An 8,956-nucleotide genomic window follows, 5' to 3' on the forward strand; every position below is an offset into this window, starting at 1 on the left:
GATCCTGTCCATGAATATCACAAACAGAATTGGAGACAAGGGACAACCTTGGCGAAGTCCAACATCCACCGAAAACGTGTTTGACTTTGTGCCAAGAATGTGGACACAGCTCTCATTTTGGTTATACAAGGACAGGATGGCTTGTAGCAACTGCCCCGGTACCCCATACTCCCGCAGTACCCCCACAGAGTGCCACGGGGTACACGGTCATAAGCCTTCTCCAAGTCCACAAAACACATGTGGACTGGCTGTTTAAACTCCCACGCCCCCCTCAGCACTTCCACAAGGGTAATGAGTTGGTCCGTTGTTCTACGGCCAGGACGGAATCCGCATTGTTCCTCCTGGATCCGAGGTTCGACAATCGGTCGGAGCCTCCTTTCGAGCACCCTAGAGTAGACTTTCCCAGGGAGGCTGAGCAATGTGATGCCCCGATAATTGGAGCACACCCTCCGGTCCCCCTTTTTGAATATGGGAACCACCACCCAAGTCTGCCACTCCGCAGGTGCTGTCTTCGACCTCCACGCAACACTGAAGAGGCGTGTCAACCAAGACAGCCCAACAATGTCCAGAGCCTTCAGCATCTCAGGACGAATCTCATCCACAACCGGCGCCTTGCCACCGAGGAGCTTTTTAACTACCTCAAGAGACCTCTGCCAGGGATATGGGTGGGGCTTCCCCTGAGTTTTCAGACTCTACCTCCTCCACTGAGGACCTATTAGTCGGGTTCAGGAGCTCAAAGTGTTCTTTCCACTGCTCGACAACATCCCCAGTCCAGGTCAACTGTTCCCCTCCCCGGCTGAACACAGCCTGAGTCAAGCCCTGTGTTCCCTTCCTGAGTCGCTGGATGGTTTGCCAGAACTTCCTTGAGGCCAACTGAAAGTCTTCCTCCATAGCCTCGCCGAACTTCTCCCACACCCGAGTTTTTGCTTCCACGACCGCCGAAGCGGCAGCCCTTCTGGCCTCCCGGTACCTGTGTGCTGCTCCAGGAGACCCCTGGGCCAACCAAGTCCGAAAGGCCTCCTTCTTCAGCGTGACGGCTGTCCACCAGTGAGTTCTTAGGTTGCTGCCTCGACAGGCGCCGATGACCTTATGACCACAGCTCCTGCCTGCCACATCTACAATAGAGGCTTTGAACATGGCCCACTCAGACTCCAGGTCCCCAGCCTCCCTCGGGATACTCGAGAACTTCTTCCAGAGGTGGGAGTTGAAGACCTCACGGACAGGGGCCTCCGCCAGACGTTCCCAGTTCACCCTCACTACACGTTTGGGTTTGCCAGGTCTCCTGCAGCCTTCCCCGCCATCTGACCCAACTCACCACCAGGTGGTGATCAGCTGACAACTCTGCTCCTCTCATCACCCGAGTGTCCAAAACATACGGCCGCAGATCTGATGATACGACTACAAGTACACTTATGAACTACCTTATGTTCGAACATGGTGTTTGTTATTGCCAATCCATATATATTGTAACGTGCATGGCTAAGTAGACACGTTGGTCCTTGACTTACGGGTTGGACCCTGACTAACGGGTTGGACCCTTTAGTCGACTGGTTAACGGTGTCGCTTGCGGAGCGGGAAACACGGGTTCGCGTGCCGGCTGTGGAGACGGTCTCCCAGACTGCCCCCCGAATTCGCTACATTGGTGTCAGAAGTGGGATGATGCGACCGTGAGGTCATCGGAAGCGCGTGCGCCCAGAGGCGTGAGGGAGTTGATATGCTGAAGCGCGGGGGATAGTGTAACGTGCATGGATAAGTGGACATGTTGGTCTTGACTCACAGGTCGGATGCTTTAGTCGACTGGTTAACGTTGTCGCTTGTGGAGCCTGGGAGACACGGGTTCGCGTCCCGGCTGTGGCGACGGTCTCCCAGACTGCTCCCCGAATTCGCTGGTAAATTGCATTGTGCATTTCCTCTAATTGTCTCCCCATGTAGGGGAGACATGATTTATAACACCGACTCCCTCCACACGTTTGACGCAATGTATTTGAATCGTTTAAAGAATTTCATTAAACTTGCATGTTTGGCAGAAATGGCAGAAAGCTGGTTTTTTTAGTTTTGTTTTTTTATCTGTGGCACGGCAGCGCGGAGAAGACAGGGGCGGAAGTCGTGTGGCGTCAGCGTCCCCGTGTAGTGGTGCGCCGGCGATGTGATGGAAGGGACAGAAGCGGAGGGAGAGGAATGACTGCACGTCGGGGATGGCGGACAAATCTCTGACGGTGTTCGTGAAGCTGTTCGCCGCCGGATTTTATGGTTTCAGTTCTTTTCTAATCGTCGTCGTGAACAAGAGTGTCCTGACCAACTACGGGTAACGACCGTGTTTCATGACTGCCGTGCGTTGTAGCCCGATTGAAGAGCCCACCGCGCTAGCTTAAACCGACGTTAGCCGCGTTCGCTGACGGGCTAGCGAGCGTTTGCTTAACTTTTCTAGCTTGCTGCATATCAGAAATCGACGTTTACAGCGGCTCAACTTGGCGTAACCGCTCTATTCTGTAGTGAATGTAGTTAGAGTCAATGTACAAGCTTTTGACAAGCAAATTTATAATCAAAGAACGCATATGCTTAACTAATGTTCCCCTTCATATTATTGTTGTTTAACCATTATTACATCTGCGGTGTAACCGCGGCTTAAAATGAACTGTACTGCCGTTACAGGTTCCCCTCTTCAATATGCGTCGGAATAGGACAAGTGAGTCGAGTACTTTTCTCCCACAATGATTAGTCGCACACATCACTTTGCGATGATGTGCAAAAGCTAAATTGAGTTTTTATAAATATTTCCGCAGATGTTTGCCACCTTGGTTGTGCTGTGGGTGGCCAAGGCTGTAAGGGTGATCAGCTTTCCAGACTTCGATGAGAGCATACCTGGCAAGGTAATGCCTCCCCTCGCTTGTTTGAATCACGCCTGTTTTCTCCCTTTTTTTTAGTTCACTTAATGTTTGCTGAAACATTAGAACAGTTTTCCAATGACGCGGCATCTTCATCTTTATATTTCTTACATATTACAGACATTTCCTCTACCGTTCCTTTATGTGGGAAATCAGATCACCGGCCTGTTCGGAACTAAAAAGCTTAAGTAAGTTATTATAAGGCTCAAGGTGAAAATAGGATAAAAATGAAGTTATCCATTAGCTTATCAAACCTGGTCATTGATGTTTTGCTAATGTTCAATCCTGTTGAGTGAAATTGTCATTCATGTCTTCTTCCGCCAGTCTGCCGATGTTTACTGTTCTCAGGAGATTCTCTATCTTATTCACCATGCTGGCTGAGGGATTTCTGCTCAAGTAAGATTTTATCATACAGACTGCGAAACCATACTTGTTTTAAACTGTCATTTGCCTTCATTTTGATGTACTGGGACCAAACCACAGTAGAAGCTAAGCCCTTTGAAGTCTATCCTTTAAATATAGTTCCTGCACCATGCTGTTAGGTTGACTTTTTCATTGCTCTACCTCCTTTGGACTTTGCCAGGAAGAAATTCTCCAGGCCAGTCCAGTTGACAGTATTTACAATGATCCTGGGGGCGTTTGTAGCTGCAAGGTATGTTCTGATACATCCAGGTGTCCCAACCAAAATGACCTCTACTACAAAGGGTTGAGCTATATTGATATATGTCCTCTCTTAACTGACATTGTCTTCATGGCCATCAGAAATATTTTGTCTCTGGTTACAGAGGGAGACTTAAGAACAGATGCTAAAGCTAAGTGGCAAAATATTTGACACTTTCTTTAATTGCCTCTCTTGTTTTGTTTTGTTTTTTAGTGCTGACCTTTCCTTTGATCTGCAAGGTTATGTGTTCATTCTGCTGAATGATGTGTTGACTGCAGCCAACGGCGCCTATGTGAAACAGAAGTTAGATTCAAAGGTATTTGGCACTACCAGCAGATGTATAATAGGAGTTACTTTTGGCATTGAGCTGATATGGAATTTTTTGGAGTCCAACGTGACCCATCTGTGCTGTTTATAGAATGTCAATGAGCGCCAACATTTTTTGATACAGTTGTCTCTACTCTTCATTTATCTGACTCAGTTGTTCAGTACTTCAACAGTTTTACAACAGTGTGTACCATCTCTTCGTGCCAGTGTATTGAATAGTTTTTGGTTGTGCTTTTGGTTGTGCTTGTTTAATTAGTGATTTTTCATTGTGCACCTCGATACAGTAGCGTCAGTGTATTGTAAGTCAGAAATGGTTTGGTGTTTGATTTTAGTCAGTTTTGATGTTACACAAGCACCTCAGCACTCATGTTACACTGAAGGCAGAACTGAAGCCACATTTAGAGCACATACCATCCACTAATATGGAAATAGACAAATGTGTGTGTGGGGTGGGGGTGAGTGAGAATGAAAGAGAAGGTAAGAATGTAAAGAACATTGGTTGTAAGTTTTTCAGACAAAGAAGCTTTGGGCAAAAACTTGTATCAAGATGTTCTGGGATGGCTTCATAGACTGGCCATGCATGATATCCGTATGCTAGTTAGTGAGGAATGCACTAGACCTCTGGTGAATAACCCTCTGTTCCCTTCCTGCCCTCTCCTTATTTTTTATGTAAATGTTGCTCCCTACCCCTCTGTCCCCATGTTTTCTCTCACAGGAGTTGGGAAAATATGGGTTACTATATTATAACGCATTATTCATGATCATTCCCACCTTACTGTTGGCTCATGTAACAGGAGATATGCAAAAGGTAAGCGCAGCCAATTTGTCCCTGCTGTCAGTCTGGCAATTGATCCATCTCTTGGCTCACCTCTTTTTCTAACTGTCTTTTTCTGAACCTCTATCCCTCTTTATCTATGTTGGATGTGTCATATTAACGTATTGGTTACGTAGTACCCGTAGCTTCAGGTTTAAGGTTTGTTTGGTGGATATATGGCCTTGCTATGCAAGATAATGCCAGGTTTATTCCCAGTATTGGTCGTCGTGCATGTGTTTTGAGCAAGGGCATGAGTTGCGTATGAGCCGTGTGTTTGTTGGTCAGAGTGGGCAGAGACCTCCTGGTTTGCCAAACTGCAGAAGTGGAGGGGGCAACAGCCAGAAAGGCACAAAGCTGCTATTATGCTGCCAGCGGAGTTATTACAGCAGCTCCTACAACTTCCCTGGCCAAGTAACAGGCTAGAGATACTCATGACTGCCTTCATTAAGCCTACTTTGTGCAATAATTTGAACTTGTGCATTTAAAAAAACACCATCTTGCATGCAAAGCTGTCTAGTGATACTCCAGTTATTTTTTTTTAAAATGTGTGTGCGTGCGCGCATGTGTATGTGCATGTGTGTGTGAGAGAGAGAAAAGGTGCATGCACATAAACATGTTTTTATGATGAAGAGTTCTGCTAGTTTTTCACTGTGTGCCTCCCCCTTTACCAGGCAGTGGAATATTATGGCTGGTCAGATGTATTTTTCCTTTCCCAGTTTCTTCTCTCCTGCATCATGGGGTGAGACACAGTCTAATGGGCACTATTGTAGTTGTGTGTGACTGAGTGGTTGTGTGTCTGAAAGCAAGGAAGATTGTGTTTTGTATTAATACTGAACATCATGATGAAATTACCGTGACATTCCTCTTCCGTCATTGCTGGAATTGGGATTCTAAGCAACAGTAAAATCTGTGTAACTGACTTCTCCACTTTGGTTGTCTATGATGCAATGTTATGCATGTGTTGAAATAATGATTTCTTGTTGAAACAAGTGTTGTGTATTATAGCCAATGTGATCACATGACTTGTTTTGCAGGTTTGTTCTAATGTATGCCACGGTGCTCTGTACACAGTACAACTCTGCTTTAACAACCACCATTGTAGGCTGTATCAAGGTGGGCTGCAAGTTAGTGTGACAAAGGAAATACAAGAAAATGTTTTCTGTGAGGCATTTAACTCTGCTCTCATTTTTACTGTCTGTCTTTCTGTAGAATATCCTAGTGACATACATTGGGATGGTGTTCAGTGGAGACTACATTTTTTCATGGACTAACTTCATAGGCTTGAATATCAGGTATGTGATTAAAGAAAATGGTACGATGGTTACATTTTCAATATTGGGATACAATTTCATTAAGTTTTGATGATCTATATTCTCTTTGTGGCTGTTACCAGTAATTTAGACTATCAGAGACAAATGGCAAGTAATGATGGAATGCTGATAATAAAAGGGGAATGCCAAGTGTTGACAGATGCATTTCAGTAACTAGTGTCTCATGCAGCCGCAGGAATCCTTATGTGCTTGCTGGATCGTGTTTTGGCCTTTTTTTATGACTGGTTCTGTGCTGCAGCATGCTCATCCTACTGATAGGGAGTTGATTGCTGGTTGTCACCTGAGCTCTTAACATAGTGACCACCAATTAGGTATGCCTGGAGCTGTCATGTAGTCTCATTTTTGAACAATCTTATCAAACCTCATGTTGAACATTCAAGTACAAGTGAAAAATACAAGGCATTTATATCTTTGTGTAGTAAAATAGAATAATCCTACTACTACTACTACTAATTTCGACTGCTCCCGTTAGGGGTTGCCACAGTGGATCATCCGTTTCCAATAAAATACATTAATCTTAGGTTACGGTATATTATTGGCCATGCTGCAATAAATTACAATGTAAAATACATTGATCTTGCCCTTGTTTAATCACACAAGCTCAGTTGCGCCATATTCTCATAACAGCATCCAGGGGCCATAATTGCAAAGGACTACATGCTCACGCACCTGGGAGCTGATAAATAGTAACGCAGTCTTGTATTGTGGAAGTATCTGCTGAGGAGTTGGTGGTTCAGCAGCTTGCACAGGGGCATTTAGGCAATACTTGTTTAAGGAGAGATGGTCTTACTCACGGCTGCCAACCAGGCCTTCCAAGGGTGTCTAGGACTCAAATCAGCCACTTTTTGTTCATTAAATTTTAATGATATCCTGGATTTGATTTTTATTTGGAAGATGATTAATAAACAAAGTCCAATTAAAGCTTTGAAATCAAAATGTGCAATGATGAAACATGCACATGCTGCATGACACTATGCTACGTAGGTAAGCATATTCTTTTGACAGCTTTAACATGGATGACATCTTTTGTTTTCAGTATTGCAGGCAGCCTGGTGTACTCCTATATCACTTTCACAGAGGAGCAGTCCAATAAAGCAAGTGAAAACAGCAAGCTGGAGATCAAGGGCAAGGTTGTTGTATGACAGACACTGGATGTTTTTTATGCTGATGTACAAGAGGACACTATTTTTGGTACGGTTTATATTTATTGAGCATTTTAGCTGTGGCGGCTTGGAAATCCTGGGAATCCCCCCCCCCCTGTCTTTCCTGATGGAGACGGTCAGTCACCAGAAACTACATTGCAAATTCCTCCAGGAGGGCTATGGGCCCAGAACTGAAAGATTGGCCCTTTTTTTTTTTAACTTAATTGATCCTATTCTTTAAAATTGATCAATTTTTAATGCTGTTTTTAGTATTTGTAAACCTCAGCAGATTTAATGTACTAGTAAGCTGTCATAAGAAGGGAGAAATTGAAATAATTTATTGTCGTTTTTACCATACAATTTTTTTATTGGATGAGACATTCCTTACAGTTTGAGCAACCAAACCATTCAGGTTGAATATTGAACAGAAATATTTTTCTCTCAACTGGAGTGACCAGCTGAAATATTCAGTAGTTTAAAGCAGGGGTGCTCTTCAGTTGTTGTCTTGCAGTTATAAAAAAAAAAAATAATAATAATAATAATAATAAATATATATATATACTGAAAGGCACAATCTAGCCTAACAGTTTGCTGTTTACAAGGAATGTAAGTTACAAGTTACAATGCCTTCTGAGCATGCGATGCTCTGACCTTATGGTAGATGTCATCTCGTCGTTTCTCTCCTTTTTCATGTTTTTTATTTTGTACATTTACTGGTTTGTAAACGGACAGTGATTACACTAGGCTAACCTCATCCTTCAAACAACCAAAGTCTTTCGTTCAGCCAAAGGATTGTGGCTTTAGGTGTATTTGCTCATTATTTTCTAATAAGTATGGTCTAAAAATAACTGTTTACATTGTGCTCCTTCAGTATTACTGAATATTAATCGTGGTGTCTTATCATAGGCTGTCCAGTTCTGTCTATGCAGAGGCAACAAGCACTAATTATATTTGCTTGTTTGACAAGATCTTTTATTGTTGTCATTGCACTTTTAACTGTTTCCTAGGTAGGGACAGTAAAAGGGTGAAAATTGTATATCCTCATTTCTCATTGTGTTTATATTTGTGAGTTTGAGGCTAACGAAAAGTCAAAATGTACATTTCAGCACTGTCTTTTTTATTTAATAGTGTTAATTTACAAGCAGTTATGAGCAGTAAGACATTTTCTAAACTTCTACCTGCCACGTGTGCACTCATTAAGTTATTGAATGGGTGTATCTGGTATGTTTTTTTTCTTTCTTATTTTAAAACTTTTAATTTTTGATAGCCACATTGTAAGTTGAGTGACTGGTGTGTTGTTGATGCTGATCTCAAACACAGTAACTATGGATTAGTAACCGAAACAGAGTAATCTCTACATCAGAGGAGAACTCTTATTTTTACATTAAAAAAAAAAATCTCTACAAACCCCTCTGTCATTGGCATCTCATTGAAATGTTTTTTGCCTTTCTGTTGGTCAGCTGAAGTTTCATTAAGTTATGGTTGGATTATTTCAACATCTGAGGCATCACAAAACAGTTTGGGTAAAAAAGGGGTGACGCCTGCACACTTACTCTAAGCCACAAAAGTATTCCACAAGAAATGTAATCCATCTTGTGGTTTAGAATATGTAGGAAAAACTAAGGGCACTAAAAATCAGGATGCACAGCAGCTGCCTCCGTACCAGCGTAACCCGATGGCAGTGCATTTCAGAGAGCCAGATCACCCAATGGTCTCTGATACATGGGAATCGAGCGCATCAGGTCTCCTAGAAGAGGTGATTTGAATTCCCTCTTACTCCAAAGAGAAAGTTTTAT

The 8,956-nt window shown here is 43.2% G+C and overlaps 1 protein-coding gene across 3 annotated transcripts; it reads left to right on the forward strand.

Annotated features, from left to right (window-relative positions):
• The first annotated feature begins 2,116 nt into the window (after positions 1-2,116).
• On the forward strand, positions 2,117-8,956 carry slc35d1a (solute carrier family 35 member D1a). Of its 3 annotated transcripts, XM_056276328.1 has the most exons (12): positions 2,117-2,305; positions 2,653-2,686; positions 2,784-2,870; positions 3,006-3,073; positions 3,210-3,281; positions 3,469-3,537; positions 3,760-3,862; positions 4,589-4,681; positions 5,359-5,426; positions 5,722-5,800; positions 5,897-5,979; positions 7,055-8,956. In XM_056276328.1, the coding sequence occupies exons 1-12, from the start codon at positions 2,196-2,198 to the stop codon at positions 7,158-7,160; spliced, it is 972 nt and encodes a 323-aa protein (XP_056132303.1). In that variant the 5' UTR covers positions 2,117-2,195; the 3' UTR covers positions 7,161-8,956. The 3 variants fall into 3 exon arrangements, with proteins under 3 accessions (XP_056132303.1, XP_056132306.1, XP_056132304.1); XM_056276331.1 differs by lacking the exon at positions 4,589-4,681; XM_056276329.1 differs by lacking the exon at positions 3,469-3,537.

The sequence above is a fragment of the Lampris incognitus genome, chromosome 3 (assembly GCF_029633865.1).
Source record: "Lampris incognitus isolate fLamInc1 chromosome 3, fLamInc1.hap2, whole genome shotgun sequence".
Classification (NCBI taxonomy): Eukaryota; Metazoa; Chordata; class Actinopteri; order Lampriformes; family Lampridae; genus Lampris; species Lampris incognitus.

What these genes read in the sequence shown, in the direction of transcription:
- slc35d1a (XM_056276328.1), top strand. Translation starts at nt 2,196, where the DNA reads ATGGCGGACAAATCTCTGACGGTGTTCGTGAAGCTGTTCGCCGCCGGA. An exon ending in AGTGTCCTGACCAACTACGG is followed by an intron (nt 2,306 to 2,652) that starts GTAACGACCGTG and finishes CTGCCGTTACAG; the next exon opens with GTTCCCCTCTTCAATATGCG. An exon ending in TATGCGTCGGAATAGGACAA is followed by an intron (nt 2,687 to 2,783) that starts GTGAGTCGAGTA and finishes ATATTTCCGCAG; the next exon opens with ATGTTTGCCACCTTGGTTGT.